Source organism: Saccopteryx leptura, chromosome 4 (assembly GCF_036850995.1).
Source record: "Saccopteryx leptura isolate mSacLep1 chromosome 4, mSacLep1_pri_phased_curated, whole genome shotgun sequence".
Taxonomy (NCBI): domain Eukaryota; kingdom Metazoa; phylum Chordata; class Mammalia; order Chiroptera; family Emballonuridae; genus Saccopteryx; species Saccopteryx leptura.
In genome coordinates, this window is record NC_089506.1 from 80,692,075 (window position 1) to 80,712,054 (window position 19,980).

Sequence of the window (19,980 nt, forward strand, 5' to 3'; positions counted from 1 at the left end):
TGATAATATAAAGATTTTTTTACATTATTCTCTCAAAACTGGTAATTCATCACTTCAGAGAATCAGAAAACTGCTTGCAAATTTATTTTGCCATTTTAGTTCTACATTTAGTCACAAACATTAAAGAAACAATAAAACCAGAATCTGGTCTTCGGGGTCATTGTTCAAAATAAATGCATCATATTTGCTATAAAAGTTAAGTATTTTTGTAGTATGTTTAGAGTATTTATTAGTATTTTCACAACATACATAAATGTATTATCAGAGAATGCAAGAGTATATAGTCTGGTTATAGTAGTTATATATGATTTTTTTTCTTCTGAATTCCATAAATTACTTGAAATTTAACAATAATAACTTATTCAAACATTTAGTAACTATCCTCTGTATGTTAGGCACTCTATAAGCTATGAGGATATAGATTCCTTTACCAAAACATATTTTTGTGTTCTATGAAAGACACAAGCAAATCAAATCATATGTTAAAAATGGAACTAGGCCAAGGCCATTTTCTCATAAAATATTCTTCACTCATTTATTCAACAGATAGTTATCATACTACATGCCATCAATGTATTTAAACCATACTAGGTAATTAGTATGTCAGGATTACAACTCTTCTTCCCCCCAAGCTATGACAATTAAAAGAAGTCTCTTCTGAAAGAAGTAATATTTAAACTTATATTTGAAGAGTTAAGTAAAGTTACCCATAGAATGTGAATGTGTTGTAAAAGTTACAAGTAATGAATAATATGTGTGTGAAATCTCTGAAAGAAAGATGTGACATATTGTAGAAACTGGAATTACTTAGTATGGCTAAAATTTAAGCTTGAACAAAAGGGTATTAAAAGTTGAAAAAGTTTTATATCATATAAAAAACCCCACAGGATACATAATTTGAACCAAGAAGGCAATGAGGCTGAGACCTGGTTGGCAATAGGCAGAATTTAAAATGTCGTAGCTTTAGATCACCACATAAGTATAATGCTTTACGGTGAAAACAGATGAGTAATTGTTGATTTTGTAGCTTTTTAAAAGTTAATTCACAGTCTTGTCCTTCAGATGTAACAATTTCCTGATGCAAGACCTAAATTATTTCTGCCCAATCTCAATATTGTTAGATACAAAAATAAGATATCCAAATTATTTGGTACAGGGAAAGTAAATGATGTTTAACTCTGGATCATTTAAACCAGAAACAGAAATGTATCATGGTTATTCTTAGCAATTAAAGTAATTGCTAAGATGAAGATGGAACTTAAATAAAGTCACACAAAAAAAGACACTAATGACCTTGGCAAAAGCAAATTTATTAGATGGGTAGTTGGGAAAGTACAATTGAAATGGCGTGAGGACTAGGAATAAATTTAACCAAGGAGGTAAAAGACCTATACTCAGAAAATTATAGATACTGAAGAAAGAAATTGAGAAAGATATAAAAATAAGTGAAACCATATACTATGCTCATTGATTGAAAAAATCAACATTATTAAAATGTCCTTACTACCCAAAGCAATTGATAGATTCAATGGATTGCCTATTAAAATACTGATGGTATATTTCACAGATGTAGGAAAAATATTCCAAAAATATATATGGAAACAAACAAACAAACAAACAAAAAAACCTCACAAAACAAACCAACAAAAGAAAACACTGTATAGCCTCAACAATCTTGAAAAAGAAGAACAAAGTTGGAGGTAGCATACTCCCCGATATCAAGCTATTCTGCAAGGCTATTGAAATCAAAACATCCTTGTAATGGTTTAAGAACAGACAGATAAATCAATGGAAGAGAACAGAGTCCAAAAATAATCCCACACCTTCATGGTCAACTAATATTTGACAAAGGAGGCAAGACCATACAATGGAGAAAGACAGTCTATTCAACCCATGGTGTTGGGAAATAGGACAGGTACTTGCAAAAAATGAAACTGGACCAACAACTTACACCATATACAAGAATAAACTCAAAATAGATAAAAGACTTAAATGTAAATCACAAACCATAAAAATACTAGAAGAAAACAAAGGCAGTAAAATTTTAGACATCTCTTAGAGCAATTTTTTTGCCAACGTATCTCTTTGGACAAGGAAAACAAAGGAAAAATAAATAAATGAGATTATATTAAACTAAAATGCTTTTTGCACAGAAAAAGAAACCATCAAATAAATGAAAAGAGAACCCACTGAATGGGAGAACATATTTACCAATAATACAGCTGATAAGAGGTTAATATATAAAGAACTTATACAACTCAAAACCAGGAAGATAAATAACCCAGTTAAAAAGTGGGCAAATTACCTAAATAGGCACATTCCAAAGAGGATATACAGCTGACTAATAAGCATATAAAAAATGATCATCACTAACCATCAGAGAAATGCAGATTAAAACTACAATGAGATATCACCTTATTCCTGTCAGAATGGTTGTCATCAAGAAACCAAGAAATGACAAGTGCTGGCGAGGATGTGGAGAAAAGGGAACCCTCCTACACTGCTGGTGGGAATGCAGACTGGTGCAGCCACTGTGGAAAACAGTATGGAGTTTCCTCAAAACAAATTAAAAATAGAACTGCCTTTTGATCCAGTGATCCTCTGTCTGGGAATATATCCTAAGAAACTTGAAACACTAATTTGAAAGAACATATGCACCCTTATGTTCATGGTAGTGTTGCTTACAAAACCCAAGATCTAGAAATAGCTCAAGTTACCCTGGCCAGTTGGCTTAGCAGTAGCGCGGCAGCCTGGCGTGCGGGGGACCCGGGTTCTATTCCCGGCCAGGGCACATAGGAGAGGCGCCCATTTGCTTCTCCACCCTCCCCCTCCTTCCTTTCTGTCTCTCTCTTCCCCTCCCGCAGCCGAGGCACCATTGGAACAAAGATGGCCCGGGCGCTGGGGATGGCTTCTTGGCCTCTGCCCCAGGCGCTGGAGTGGCTCTGGTCGCAGCAGAGCGACGCCCCAGAGGGGCAGAGCATTGCTCCCTGGTGGGCAGAGCTTCGTCGCCCCTGGTGGGCGGGCCGGGTGGATCCCGGTTGGGGGCATGCGGGAGTCTGTCTGACTGTCTCTCCCTGTTTCCAGCTTCAGAAAAATACAAAAAAAAAAAAAAAATAGCTCAAGTGCCCATGAGTAGATGAGTGGATAAAAAAGCTGTGGTACATTTACACAATGAAAAACTATTGGCTGTAAAAAAAAGAAAGAAAAGAAAAGAAAAATCTTTCTTTTTGTGACAACTTGGATGGACCTGAAGATTATTAATCTAATTGAAATAAGGCATTCAAAGAAAGGCAAATAACATATGATATCACTTATATGTGGAATCTAATCAACAAAATAGAAACAGAGGGAAGGAAACATGGAACAGACTGACAGCTGTCAGAGGGTGGGGGGGGTGAGCGGTTGGATGAAAAAAAGTGAAGAGATTAAGAAAAGAGCATCTATATAACACATAGACACAGACAACAGTGTGGTGGTAGCCAGAGGGGAAAGGTGGTGGGAAGTAGGCAGATGTGGGCAAAAGAGGGGAAAATGGGGATGGGAAGAGATTTTGCTTTGGGCGGTGGACAAACAATGCAGTGTGCAAATGATGTGTTATTGAGTTATATATATTTGAAACATGTATAGTTTTGTGAATCAATGTTACTCTAATAAATTCAACAATAAAAATTAAAAATAAAAAAAGGTAGATTGAGGAGTTTTCAAAAAATTAGGAATTAAGGTAATGAGTGCATACAACACTGTCAAGACATACGGTTATAAAAAGAAATAAAGAAGAGTTCCCATGGTTTGAGTAGTTCATGGATTCAAGAAAAAAATATATTTATTTTATTGTTTTCTATATTGTAGTTTGGGGGAATCTGAAGCAAGTTTAAATTTTGACGGGAAAATGTCATTTTACACTTTTTAAATTGTATTTCTTGCAAGTTGAAGCTTTATGTTGTTGGGCCATGATAAAGATAATGATTACAGTGTCAGATTAAAAAATCTGATAGATTCTCATATTGAAAACAGACTATATAGTTATTTTAAGTTGAAGGTATATAAGTCAGATAATAATAAAAATAACCCAATATCAGGTTGTTACTTACTTAAAGGACAGAATGTAAAGCTCTAATCTGTTTCCTAAAACTTTTAATCTCTCATTTGTTGAACTAATAAGGCTAGATATGTGATATGAAGAATTTTAAATAATGAACCTTAGCTTAAACATCGTAAGTGGTCTGATGCAAAAGCTCCCCTGAAGCGATGCCTCACCAGACAGTGACGCAGTGGATGGAGCATTAGCCTGGAATGCTGAGGACCCAGAATTGAAACCTGAGGTCCCCGGTTTGAGCACAGGCTCACTGGCTTGAGCGAGGGGTCACTGGCTTGAGTTGTGGGATCATAAACATGACCCCTTGGTAGCTGGCTTGAGCAACAGTCACTTGCTCTGTAGAAGTCTTGGATCAAGGCATGTATAAAAAAGCAATCGATGAACAATTAAATTGTTGCAACAAAGAATGATGATGCTCATCTCTCTCCCTCCCCCCCCTCATGTGTGCACATGTGCGCAGGCACATTAAAATAAAATAATTAATTAATTTTAAAAATGAGATCCTGAGGCAAAGATCAAGGACAAAAAATCTTACTCAAGCCTGAGTTCAGGAAATGATTTATGAGGAAATATGGAAGCACTATAACTGTGACTTCCTAAAGAGAAAAATCAAGTAAAAAAACACAACCATTTCTCTGACAGATCAACCAACCTTCAAGAAAAATAGTCATTTAAAGGGTTATTAGTTGCTTAACCAGATGGTGGTGCAGTGGATAGAGCATCAGACTGGGATGCAAAGGACCCAAGTTTGAAACCCAGAGGTCACCAACTTGAGCGTGGACTCATCTGGTTTGAGCAAGGCTCACCAGCTTGAACCCAAGGTCACTGGCTTGAGCAAGGGTCTGCTGTACCTGTGGTCAAGGCACATATGAGAAGGCAATCAATGAACAACTAAGGTGGTGCAACAAAGAATTGATGCTTCTCTTCTCTCTCCCTATCTGTCTGTCCCTATCTGTCCCTCTTTCTATGTCTCTGTCTCTGTCACACACACACACAGACACACACACACAGACACACACACAAAATAAAAACTAAAAGCATAAGAAATATAAGAAAAAAATCTAAAAGTGAACATGAACTCTGAAGAAATAGTTTAGAAACCAATTTTTAGCTCTCTGCTGTTTTAAGGTTTATGCTTTTGGCCTGGCTGATTTGCTCAGTGGATAGAGCAGTGGACTGGCATATAGTCATTTGGGTTTTAGCCCTGGTCAGGGCACACAGAAGAAGTAACCATCTGCTTCTTTCTCTCTCCTTTTTCCCTCCTCTTTCTTTCTCTCCCAGGCTCAATTGGTTGTAACGTTCAGCACTAGGTGCTGAGAATGGCTCAGTTGGTTTGACTGAGTTAGTCTCAGGCATTAAAAATAGCTCAGTTGATTCAAACAATGGCCTAAAATAGGGATTGCCAGGTAGATCTTGGTTAGGCCACTTGCAGGAGTCTATTATACTATTTCCCTTCTTCTCACTTAAAAAGAAAAAAGAAAGAAAAGAAAAGAAAATGATTTATTCTTTCAAAGTACTTTTGAATTTTTTCAGAAAGGCCCAAGTTTGTATAATAGCCAACATCCACTGGGGTAACTAGAGTATATTAAAGAAGGTACCAACTTGACAATAATTAGCTTTTAGAATTTGTTAGTCCTGTCAAATTCTAAGCCTTGTTCATTTATATCTAGAATGTGTTCTCACCACATTCTAGAATTGTATTATTCTATTTCTTTTCCTATTTGTGCTAATATTGCCTTTGCCTTCACCACAAATAGGGTAACTTGAAAACAAAATAGATTAAGTTATTTTCTTGGTAACATTTTCCAAGCTAAGAAACCCTTAGTGAAGTGTAAAATTTTCTGCCCTAAGTATGTTATTTACCTTGTAAAACATTAACATGATGGTCTGAATGGAGTCTTTATCCCTAACCTACTTAAACTAATTTGCAACCATTCTACAGTGCAGTCTAATATCTTGACTTTTAGAGCCTATTTAGGCAGTCTTGTGTCATTCCAGAAACATCAGATCTCAATGGGGCAGTTTTATCTATTTGGCAACCTATAGTTATGACTTGATTTTCCTTAGTTCCATGAGAGCCAATAATAAGATGCTCATTCTAGATTTTAAAATGCACCCTGCAGGGCATTCTATGACATTTCTGCTCAATATGTTACTATGTGGAAGACTGCCGCTCTTCTTGCTGCATACACCTGAGCCCAAATTCCTTAAATATATGCAGGAAATGAGCATATTCTGGGATTTTAATTTACAAATTTGTGCAAGGCATACATATGGTACAGCAATATTAGTTTTAAATATTTAAAGAGAATATTGGAAAGTATGATGGAAATAACCATATTGTATAGACAAATATAGATAACAGAGAACACACATAATTTTAATGGTTTTAGACTTGCTAACTTGTAGATTTTTTGAGTTTTTATGTATACAAACAAATCTTTTAGAAGTAATTATCAGTTATATTTTTTCTTATCCAGTTCTAATAGGCTTTATTTATTTTTCCGTTGTTTCACTACACTGACAAGGCCATCCAGAAAATTGTTGAATAAAAGTAGTACAACTGGATTTCATATTCAGTCTCAAGGAAAAAAGGTTTTGACAAATCATGAATGAAGTAGGTGGCTTTATGACTAATTAAGTCCAACTTAGTTGTGATGCATTGTCAACTATATAGTTGATACATTTATTTTTCATATACAAATCTTTTTTAAAAAAACATTTCTGTATTTGGTTGCTAATAACTGATTTAGGATTTTTAGAAGATAGAATGGCCATTCATTTTCTTTTCTTATAACATTTTTTTAGTTCTATATCAATGTTATACCTGCCTCATTAAAAGATTTGGGGAACATGTTCTCTTTTTTTATTTTTTGGTGTATTCTAAGAAAGTTCTTTTTTGTTTTGTTTATTACTAGGATGTGTAGTTTTTTTTTGTGTTTTTTTTTTTACAGGGACAGAGAGAGAGTCAGAGAGAGGGACAGATAGGGACAGACAGGAACGGAGAGAGATGAGCAGCATCACTCATCAGTTTCTCGTTGCGACACCTTAGTTGTTCATTGATTGCTTTCTCATATGTTCCTTGACCGTGGGCCTTCAGCAGACTGAGTGACCCCTTGCTCAGGGACCTTAGGTCCGAGCTGGTGAGCTGTTTTTGCTCAGCCCAGATGAGCTCGTGCTCAAGCTGGAGACCTCAGGGTCTCGAACCTGGGTCTTCCGCATCCCAGTCCAACGCTCTATCCACTGAGCCACCGCCTGGTCAGGCAGTTGTTTGTTTGTTGTTTTGTTTTGTTTTTGATTTACCATGAAATGTACAGTGAATCTTAAATCTGTGTTTTGATGTTTTTAACACATTTTTGAAAGCCTTTGACCATTATTTCTTCAGAGGATTTGTCTCATGCTTCTCCCTTGCTTTAACAATTATAATTATTGCATATATGTATATTACAATTTCTTACTATGTTTCATTTGTTTCTGAAAATATTGTTTTGTATTTTTCCATCTCAATATTTTAGTTTAAATATTTTCTTCCCTGGCCAGATAGCGTGGTTGGTTAGAGTAATGCCCTGAAGCACAGAGTTTGCTGGTTCAATCTCTAGTCAGGGCACATACAGGAACAGAACGATGTTCCTGTCTCTTTCTATACATATAAACAATCAATAAATTTTTAAAATATATATTTTCCATTAATTTTTAGATTACTATAATTTTTCTTCTGCATTAAATCTGAAAATTTAGTTCATATACCAAATCTCAAGTTAAATTATTATATTTTCTTATTTTCCATTTGATTTTTTCATATAACATAATATTCTGTGAAATTCTCCAGCTTGTCATCTGTATTAAAATATATCAATGACAGTTATTTTCACATATAGTGAATAACTAATTATAATTCATCTATTCAGAAATATCTGTAGAACCCAAGAGCCTGTTTCTATTGTCTGTCATTCTCCCTTGGCCTCTTTTTTTATAGGCCTGCTCTTTTATTTTCTTTGCTGTCAAGTGTCATATATATGCAAACAGTCATAGAGTCTGGATGAAGTTGTCTTTTTCTAAGGGGGGTTTATTTTGACTGCTGACATTTAGATTAGAAGATCATCACAATGCAATTAGAGATTCCATTGATTCATATCTAGGTTTTTGCCTCTATATTATCTTGTCTAATCCAGTTCCTTTACCCTTAGGATACAGCTCTTACAAAGTTCAGGTGAAAGCCTATGTATTTTTTAGAGCCCCTCATCGTGTTGGTCCTTAAATTCAAATATTTATTTTTCCAGTTCTGTTTAACTTTTCTACCTTCTTATAAGCCATTTTCTACTTGTCTAGCATGGCTTAATGATCAGCAAATACCTCAAGGAAAAAGTGGTACATGATGATAGCCTTACACGATCTGTCCTCCTTTAAGGCCATTTATTTACCTTTCTGGCTACCTTTAGAACCCACAATTCCAATATCTATTATTTCCCCCAAACTTATGATCTTGCCAAAAGTTCTGCTTAGCTGCTACATTATGCAGTGCTTCTCAAACTCTCACCCTAAGCTGCTTATACTTAGTCAATACCTAGAGAGAGAAAGAAAATGCAGTGTAGATTTTGAGGTGACTTCTGTGAATTTACCTTTATTATAGGATCTTGGACAATCATATCCTAGTTGTGTTAGTAACTATTATTAAATTCAAATAATTATGTTGATATTATATGTAACTTTTTTTTTCTGGTGTTCTTGGTGAGCTACAAGTTATTGTAAGGACATTAGATGCAGAATTCTCCGTATTACTGTCTGTCTTGAAATGAGCTATTTCATTGTTATTGTTATGGATCTGGTTTATTTCCATTTTTAAATCATTTGAAGGATGTTTCATCAGAACATTTGACTGGTTCATCAGAACACTTGTTTGGTTCTGCTGGGCATACAATACATCTAAGGATATTGAGATTCTTCTTGATTCTGAGTATGGTATTTTAAAGCCTTCATCATGAAGTAGTCTAAAATGTTAATAGATAAAATAGCCATACATAAGTATCATAAACTTTTTAAAATCCTGAAGTTTATTATATATATATGATTCTAAATACTGAACTAATACATTATTTTTGCATATTTTTGTTTCATCAGATGGATACAGAATACAAAACTCATCAATTTACGTGTATTTTCAATCTTTTATAAACCATGTTTCATAATTTCTCATAATAAAATTCATCTACTTCTGTAAAGCAATGTTTATTATACATTAAAAGAATCATAATTTAGAATAGTATAATTAGATTATCTACCTTAATATCAAATGGGTTAAACTAACATTTTCTTAGTAATTTTAGAATAACCATGTTTGTATTTTACTATGTGACTTTATCATGTTTACTAATTTTATGTTCCTGGAGAAAATTATTTAATTCCGAATAGAGTTTTTTTGACATAGTAATAGTGATGAACATAAGGACAAAGTCATTGATTTCCCTGTAATTTTTAAAACTTTGTATGTAGTTCTGGACAATTGGTTAGACTTTATAAACACCATCTTTTTTTATGTGTGGTTTACAGGCTGTCAGCAACTAACCATTCACTGACACCTCAAAGTGATTTGGACTCCAGTAGCTCTGAAGAATTCTATCAGGCTGTTCACCATGCTGAGCAAACGTTCAGAAAAATGGAAAGTTACTTGAAACAACAGCAACTTTGTGATGTTATCCTGATTGTTGGGAACCGAAAGATACCTGCACATAGGTACAGTAATCTGTCATTATTGGAAACATGCATTTACATATTTAGAAGTGATAGCCTGGTATGAAGATTGCAAAAATATCAAGATTAGATCATTAGAACCCATATTTTTAACAGAGCGTGGGTGTTTTTCTTTTACTCTCATTTATTTAAGTAATCTTTTTAAAGAAATAAAGCAAATATAAGCAATTGAAAAATACTACTTCTAACTCAGGTTGATAAATACTTCATTTTATATGACTCATAATCACATTAAATAGAAATTAATTTCAACTTAGAGTATGTACCTAAGAACTGAAATAAGATATGATTTTCTGTCAAAACTGAAGTGAAGTCAGATTACGTTGGGTACATATTATTTGTCTCAACCATATATTTGAAACATTTCATATTAACGTCATTAAATTTCATGTATTAGAAAATATTTATCTTGTACTAATATCATACTTAATTTCCAATATATTTGAAAGTTAATACATTTTTAAACATTTCTTATATATTTATAATTGATAATTTCAAGTTTTATGAACTAGACATCTGATTATTTTGTGCCATATTGATTTGCTATGAGTTTACTTATGAGAATTTATTGAATATGATGTTGGTTGTTTACTCAGTTTTTCTTCGTTTTAAAATTTTAAGTGAAAAAAGTTTTAATTTAATTTTGATATTATTTTTATTTAGTTGAATATATGAGCAAGCAACCTTAGATTACCTTAACATATGTCATGTAATACTGTTAATACTACTGAATTAACAGAAAGGGTAAATTTTCCACATGAAATTTTTTCAATGTACTTTTTTTCATATAATTTTAACTTAAATAGTATTATCTAGATTATATATATATGCCTTTACATGTGAACTATTAAAAGGATTCCAGGAAAAGAGGTCTATATTTCTACCATGATGAGAATATTAAAATGTGAAGATTGAGTTTGAAACAAATCTCTATCTTGGTTATTATGTTATTATCTAAATAATTTGTTTGATTATGCTAATTTTCATAATAATTCAGGTTTTTAATATATAAAATTGCATTTTGGTTTAGTTTACTTTAAAGCATCTCAGCATATTTTTATGCATATTATTCTCAACATTTAAATATTTCATGTATTAACAGATACTAAATTAAAGGTATTATTTTCAATCACATGCATTTTATTTAAACATGATTGTAAAAATTTAGCCTAAGGCTATCTGCTAAATTAATTCTAGTAAAGACATATTTTTTCATACCATGGTTTAAAACTTTAGCACTATTTTACAAATAATTTACATACTGAGGATTCTAAATTAAACATACATAAGTTAAGAAATATGTGGAAAATGTTATAGGAAGCACCTGATACAAGTCACTCTTTTATGTAATCACAGGTACATTTCACCTTCTTAATTATACATCTGCATAATGAATTAATTGTAATTAATACAAAATTAACTTTTTGCTTTAAACAAATAATCATCTCAGTAATAGTAACAAACAGATTCATAAGTTATTTTGTTATTTTTCATTAACGAAACAGAGTACTTTTCTTTGGGTGAAACATAATTGATGTTTAAACATTAGCACAGAAAAATTATGAAATATAATACATATTTTTTTATTTATTGAATTTTAGAGAGAGAAGAAGGGAGAGAGATAGACATTGACAGAGAGAGATATAGAGAGAAAGAAACATTGACTTGTTGTTCCAATTATTTATGCCATAATTGATTCACCCTTATATGTGCCCTGACCTGGATTCCAACCCTCAATCTTGGCATATTAAGACAATGTTCTAACCAAATGAGCTATCAGCCAGGGCCTAGAATATAATAATATTAAATAATAAAAAATGAAGTAATTTGTATTAAGTAATGAAGTAATTTGTCATAAACATTCACAAAATAGACATTCACAAAGATTATGTATATTTAATTTTATTTAAATTATCTCATCATTTAAAATTTTCAAATGGATTCTGACTATTAAAGGGCTTTTTCATAAAACATTTTGGATGTATGCTAGTTATAATGTATATAAACTTTTAACCTGATGTAGATTACAATTACTACAGTATTTAGGAAATATTATGTCTATATATTTAGCTTATTATTAGGCATAGTTTGAATTAAGTTAGCTCTGAAAAGCTAATAATCATAAAATGACTTATTAATATATTCACAACATGAAAACTAATCAAAATTCTGATTTTATCTCTGCTTTGGGTCCTTAGAGAAATTCTAAAATAAATATAGACTTCTCATAAATGGCCCAGAATAATTGATAAGCAGCAAGTGAACAAAACCATTTAAATGTAAATTCCAGAATACTAAATATAGAGGATTTCTGAAAGGTAGGCTTATTGTAATCAGTGATGTCAGATACAGAAAAGTAGACTGACAAGATCAATATTAAAAACTGGACTGTCGAATTTTCACTGGTAAGAGAATGAAGGGATTTTTCAGGGCCTACTCTCTTATAATGCACTGGTATATAATTATATATGATTCAGCTTGTGAAAGTTTTTTTTAACTGTTATTAATAGTAAGTGCATTAGAATAAATGAGAAAATTATAAGTAAATAACATCCTTTGAGTTATAAATAAAGTCATTTATAGTTTTATTTGCATAAAAACAGTGTGTAAGGACATAAAACATACAGTTAACAAAGCTTAATCCTGGGAAGTAGGGTTTGTAGACCAGATAAAGGAAGGACTAATATGATTTAAAATGTGTAAGCATATATATATATATATATATTTTTTTAGCATAAAATTATTTCTGATCAAATAAAAACTTTAAAGAATAAAATGATGCCCTGACCTGTGGTAGCACAGTGGATAAAGCATTGAACTGGAATGCTGAGGTCACTGGTTCGAAACCCTGTGCTTGCCCGATCAAGGCACAAACGGGAAGCAACTACTAAGAGTTGTTGTTTCCCACTCATCCTCCCTGCCCTTTTCTCTCTGTTTCTCTATTCTCTCTAAAAACATCAATAAAAATAAAATCTTTAAAAAAGAAAGAATTAAATGATATGTGACAGAAACATAAAAGATCATGATCTCCCGACAGACCGAGAGATCCCAAACTTTAGGTTGTCCTTAGTGTTATGCCATCTGCACAATGACTCCAACCTCCAGTCAAGCTCTCATAAAACCAGGTTCCCAGACCACCCCAACATCAAACTAGGCCCTTTGAACCCAGATGCCTGGCCCACGCCAGTGATCCCAGGCTCCGGGTTTAGCCCTGAAACCTCAGGAAGTAAGGTAGTCCTGTGTTCCCAAAAACTAGGCTTGCCACCTGCTCCCCCAAAGACTCTAGCAGGAAGCCTGCCTTCAGACACCACCACCTGGCCCTCCCGGAATCTCTGGGTGAACTGACTGGTGAAGGGCTTTGCTGGGCCAAGTCAGTCTGTTAAGATTGGGAAAGGCATGTACTTCCTTAAATGTACAGACACCATCACAAAGCCACAAGTATGATGAGCTGAAAGAACACTGTTCCACTAGACCTGCCTTACAAAAAAATGCTGAAAGGTGTTTTCTAAGCTGAGATGGAATGAGAGAGTCTAATTAGTAACATGAAAATACAATATATACTGAGTATATAGACAAATTCAGAATAACCTAATACAAAGCCTACAATAAATACAGAAAAGAAAAAGAGAGAGAGAGAGAATCAAGGCATAACACATAGAAACTCATCAATTCGCAAAGAAAGATAAGAGAGGACTAATGGAACAAGGGAACTGTGAAATTGCCAGAAAAGAATAAGATGGCGTATCTCCTTACCTATCAATAATTACTCTAAAGGTAATTAGATAAAATTTTCCAATCAAAAGACACAGAATTGCTGAATGAATTTAAAAATGTGACCCAACTACTATATAATACTCTCCCTGTCTTAATTTACAAAGATTGCTCCACAAAATGGTCCAGTTTTAGAAAATACAGAAAAGATAAACACTGCGAAAATGAGTTTATGTTCTAGGAAGCTGTTAGTGTTAATCGAGGCATGAAATGAGGACTATGTAAGTATCAGTAGAGAGATTAGCTGAGATATCCTGATGAACAGTCTTACAGGTCAGATTCCCTGGAAACAGATGCAGACACCAGAATTCAGGAGTGCATGGTTTCTTTAAGGAGTGCCCGCAGAAGAAAGGAGGCAGGATAGGGCTAAAGAAGGAGCAGATTAGGAGTGTGGTCTCAGCTGAAGCCTTGCTTCATCTTTAAGTCCTAAAAAACTCAAACATGACTTACTTCCAAGTTAGTCATACCTTGACTTAAAGAAACAGTATGCTTATACGTGGGTTATATTAACCATTACCATTGGGCACACCTGCAGGTGTAGAGTGGGAGGGGAGAAGTTAGAGGATGAGGTAAGAGGAGCAGAAGCACATAAACTCCCCGGGGGTATCTCCTGGGCCATGCACAATTGCAGAAAAATGGTAGCCCGGAGCAGTTAGGTATTTACATCACCAGTCCTGGGCACATCTCTGTGCCCCATAAAGGGGGGCCCGGGCAGGACAACCACAAAGTCCAGTAATTCCAGGCACAAAACTAGATTTAAAACTACCATAACAGTAAGAATTAAGGCTATGCTCAGAGTGATTCTGAAACAGTGAGTGTTAAGGCAGATATTTATAAGCTGCATTCAAAACCTGGGGCGATGAAAGGGTTAAGGAGTAAGAGGTGGAAATCAGTGAATTAGAGGTAAGCTGAGATAAGAAAGTCTGTACTGCCTTTGCTAAAATGGAGATTTAAAAATGGAGTGGGAGGTCAATAATGTCAAACACCACAGTAAATTGGAATGGACTTAGAAAAGTTTAATAGATTTCAAAGGAAATACATTAGTGGTGACCTCAATAAGAGATTTTCCAGTGTGGCTGCATTATCCATTTATATATGCATTTTTGTCTCCTGCTTCCCTAGTATTAATAGAAGCTACATATGCACATATAGATATATTACTTTCAGTTTTTCATTATGTCTCCTTCCTAAAATCTAATGCAAATTTTCTGTTCACTAAAACTAGATGCATTATAGAGTTTTCTACACTTCTATTAGTGAGTTAGTAATATTTTCTATGTTGCAGTTTATGGATAAGATTTCATGTAATTATTTAAGATTGAATTCTCTAGGTCTTATGATATCTTTTTCTATATGGATGTGGCCTTATGTAAATCAAGCCTTTATATGTGTAAAATTAAAAGGGTTAATTTTATCTCAATATACTTCTTATATGTTAGGAAAGATATATATCCTTCTGGTTTATTTATTTTTTCTTCTTTTCCAAGTGGGATGAGGGAGATAGAAAGACAGACTCCCACATGTGCCCTGACTGGGAACTACCTTGCAACCCCTGTCTGAGTCCGATGCTTTGGCCATCTGGGGCCATGCTCACAACTGAGCTATTTTTAGCACCTGAGGTGGAGGCTCTGTGGAGTCATCTTCAGTGCCTGGGCCAATGTACTAAAGCCAATCGAGCCATAGCTGAAGGAGGGGAAGAAAGAAAGAGAAAAAGAGAAGGCAGAGGGGTGGAAAAGCAAATGGTCAGTTCTCCTGTATGTCCTGACAAAGCATTGCTCCTGTGTTATCCACATGCTGGGCTGACACTCTATCACTGGGCCAACTGGCCAGGCCTCCTTCTGGTTTATTACATTTTATTTTCATATCATACAATGTCATACTTAGTTCTTTTGATGAAACTGATCTTTTGACACTGATTTATCTAATTGGTATATAATAAACATGTGAAAATAAGTGTGTTTTTATTATTTTACTACTCTTCGAGAATTAAAGTTTTGACATGTTTAGTTATTAACTACAAAAATAAATATGTCCAAACTGAAAACTTAAAATATTTCTAAAATATTATCACTTAAGAATTAATATTAATAGGTTAGACAAAATTACATATCCTAAAAAGTACTTCTTAAATATATAATTTTGAAATATATATATATATATATATATATATATATATATATATATATATATATATAAAGAATATCTGTTTCTGTGGAAGTGAACTTCCATCATGCTCTTGACTTACACAGAAATAAATATATAGGAGATAGATAAAATTGCAAAATAAATAAAACATTTTTTTCTGGCTTGAATGCATAAAAAGTTTTAAAAAATATGCACTGTTTTGAACTTTTTTCATTTTTTTTTACAATGTTCTTAAAAAGAAAAATACATTTAGAGTTTGCCATTATTTAGTTTACAAATGTATCCATCACATTTAGTTTCATCATTTTTTGAGCATTTTATTCCTTTGTAGAATAAAAACTGTTTCAAGTTCTTCTGCTTTTTCTCTTCTAGCCCAGCTGTTTTTTTTAACCTAATGAGCCCTGAATGTACGTTAACCTGTATATGCTTATATGCACTTACACAAAATATTACTATTTTTACTTTTTAATATTAAGAGATCATAGGGTTTTTACTTCTTAGTCTCTTCCCTTTCTATATTTGTAACTGTTTTCCATCAGTGAGTTATCTTTTCCTGATAATTCTTGAGAATGTACTAATTTCTTCTAATGTACTCTAAATAGAAAGAAATTTATGTTTTTTAATTCAAATAACTGTTACTAACAAACCTCATAACTACAGTACAGTTCTCTATTTCTTTAGAATTATAATATGCTGTTAGGTGTTTTACTCAATCATTTTTCACTTACAATTTTAAAGAATCTGAAAAAATATTTATGTTCATTAAAACAACAAGTTACCAGAAAAATGAAATGCTTATACATTTTTTAAAGCTATTAAAAAGCTGTTAAAAATAACAATGAAAAACTAGAGTGATACACTTTTCTTAACCTCAACTTTTTTTTGTCACAATGTCCATTATATAACTGACAGTTGTAATATATGAACAAATAAGGACTTTAGATCATAATAGCATATTATTTTCTAGTCTGTATAGCTTAGTTGGTTAGAGCATCATCCCAAAGCACTGGTTGTTGGTTCGGTCAGGGCACATACAGAAACAGATCTGTGCTCCTGTCTCTCTCTCTCTCTCATTTCTCACTAAAAAAATTAAAATAAAATAAGCAAAAAACAGCACTGGAAGGCCTGGATGAGGAAGGAAAGAAAGAAAAAAGAAATTTAGAAAATGAATAGCAACAGGTAAAATTAGTTTATTTGAAAATGATATAAAATCAACTACTTAAAAGAAAAAAAAAATAAAAGCAGACTCCAATAAATGTGTCACATGAAAGATGCATCTATGGAAATTTTAACTAATGAATTCTAAACCAACAGAAACCCACAAGAAAATAGAATTTATAAAAATGTTACTGTACATAATGCTAAAAAAATTGTAAAAGTATGTAGGAATCAACCAAGAACGCACAAGACAATTAAAAAAAATTAATTTGAATGTAAATCAGACAAAATATCCTAAATACATATAGAGATATTTTATACTTTTGTATTGGATGACTTTATATCCTAAATATACCAACCATTTCCAAATAACCATGGGGAGGAGAAGGGAGGAGAAGGAGGAGGGTGGGAGGAAGGGGAGGGGCTTAAAGAGAAATAAAATATAGGGTGACAGAGGATGATTTGACTTTGCGTGATGGGTATACAGCATAATCGACTGTCCAAATGATGCAGAGATGTTTTCTCTAAATCTTTATACTCTGATTGACCAATGCCATCCTGTTAAATTTAATTGTCTGTATAAAAATTAGTAAAAAATAAAAATAAGTTAAAAAAGTTTTAAAAGAAATTTACTGCATTTTGAATTAAAATTCTATTGGTTTATTTAAAAAATTTTAAATTTTATATGAAGAATAAAAATTCACACTGCTTAAGCAAAATTTAAGAGGGAAGATTTGCCTCATTAAATGTAAAAACGTATTTAGAATTATGGTATTTATGTGTCTATATTCATTTATATTTATCATATATATAAAAAATGATGTATTGGCATAAGAACAAGAACTAAAGGAAAAAAATAGAAATCTCAAAAACAGGTCAGCACCAATTAAGGGCTAAAATTTATGATATAAGTTACACTATTATTTTATGGGGCAAATGAAATTTTTTAGTAAATAATTATAGATTAATAGATGGTAAATACATAGATTCATAGATAATAGAGACAGACTGATGGATGCATAGACTGCCCTTCATTCCATTGTTGCTGACACTAACATTTTGATGTATTATATTCATAGCCTAAATTAGATCCTTTGATTCTTTCAGGCTTGTTCTGAGCTCAGTTTCAGACTACTTTGCTGCCATGTTTACAAGTGATGTTTGTGAAGCCAAGCAAGAGGAAATCAAGATGGAAGGCATAGACCCCAATGCCCTCTGGGATCTTGTCCAGTTTGCATATACAGGTAAAGAGATTTATTGTTTCACCGTGATGTATTTTGAATTTTAGAATTTAGGTACATGATATAAAGCTAAAATAAATACACCTTATATCTGTAATTTTTTTCCATTTGAAAGACTAATGGAGAAAATTCAGAGTGCCTTTACTTTTGTCTTTAAAATTACAAATGTATATATGTGTACATATATCAAATTCCTTCCACAAAGAATTTAAACTGGATTATGAAAGTAAATAGTAATAGATGAGCTTGGAAGAGGAACAGAGAGACTATTAATTACCAAATAAGATTTAATTTATGTTCATACTTAGAGTATTAAGAAGAAAAATGGATTTTAATTTTATTTTAAAATGGATTCAAAGACTCTCTTTTCTTTGCAATGTATTATTTTAATGTTAAAACCTTTACTGGACATTTAATGTGGATTCTATAAACTTAGTTAAAATAGAAAATGAAAATACTTAAAATTTGAAAATGACTAGCTTTCTAAGCTATTTGCTGTTTCTGATCCTTTTTATCAGCAACTTTCAACCTTTTTCATCTCTTGGCCCAAATAAACTACTAAAATTCTGTGGCATGCCAAAAAATATATATTTTTTGCCTCTCTGACAAAACATATTGATATAATTTTTATTCAGTCACATCCCACAGCTCTTGTTGTGTTTCCTGTTGTACTTTTTTTACTTGACAAACTAAAAACAAACAAGTCAGTGCCCAGACTAAATACTTAGGTTTTACATGTTTTAAAAATTCTTATAGAACACCAGTGTGCCTCTTGAGGCACACCTATAGAAAATCATTGCTGGCCCTGGCCGGTTGGCTCAGTGGTAGAGCGTTGGCCTGGCGTGCATAAGTCCCAGGTTCGATTCCTGGCCAGGGCACACAGGAGAAGCGCCCGTCTGCTTCTCCACCCCTCCCCCTCTCCTTCCTTTCTGTCTCTCTCTTCCCCTCTCACAGCGAGGCTCCAATGGAACAAGAGATGGCCTAGGCGCTGGGGATGGCTCCTTGGCCTCTGCTTCAGGCGCTGAAGTGGATCTGGTCGCGACAAAGCTACACCCCGGTGGGGCAGAGCGTCGCCCCCTGGTGGGCGTGCCAGGTGGATCCCGGTCTGGCGCATGCGGGAGTCTATCTGACTGTCTCTCCCAGTTTCCAGCTTCAGAAAAATACAAAAAAAAAAAAAAAAAAAGAAAATCATTGCTATTATAGTGACATTTTCTTTTCTCTTTTAAATTTTATTTAGAAAATTAAATTTAGTGGCGTGACATTGATCAATAAGTGTACATAGGTTTTAGATAAACATTTCTATAGCTCTATAGCATTTGAAATGTTGATTATGTTGTATACCCATCACCCAAAGTCAAATCATTTTCCGTCACCATGTGTTTGCCCTTCTCTACTCCCTCCCCCTAACCACCTCCCCCATTTTCCCTTCTCTCTGGTAACCATTTCACTTTTATATTTCAGTTTTATATCACACTTATGTGTAAAATCATACCGTTTTTAGCTTTTCTGATTTACTTATTTCACTCAATATAATGTTCTCAAGGTTCATCCATGTTGTCATCAATGGCAATATGTCATCATTTCTTACGGCTGAGTAACATTCCATTGTAAATATGAACAACATTTTCTCTATCTCATTCTCTGTTGGAGGTCACTTTGGTTGTTTCTACGTCTTGGCCACTGTGAATAAGGCTGCGGCAACCACGGAAGTGCATGTGTTTTTACTACCAATGTTTTTGAGTTTGGGTGGAAAAGCACCCAGGAGAGGAATTGCTGAGTCATATGATAGTTCTATTCTTAATTTTTTGAGAAACCACCATA

General features: G+C 33.4%; 1 protein-coding gene across 1 annotated transcript in view; it reads left to right on the plus strand.

Annotated features, from left to right (window-relative positions):
- The window catches only part of KLHL1 (kelch like family member 1), a 451,195-nt gene that overhangs the window by 163,638 nt on the left and 267,577 nt on the right, over positions 1–19,980 (plus strand). The window contains exons 2-3 of the mRNA XM_066383706.1: positions 9,644–9,826; positions 18,026–18,162. Of these exons, the coding sequence (XP_066239803.1) occupies positions 9,644–9,826; positions 18,026–18,162 (320 nt within the window). The remainder of the gene's footprint in view (positions 1–9,643; positions 9,827–18,025; positions 18,163–19,980) is intronic.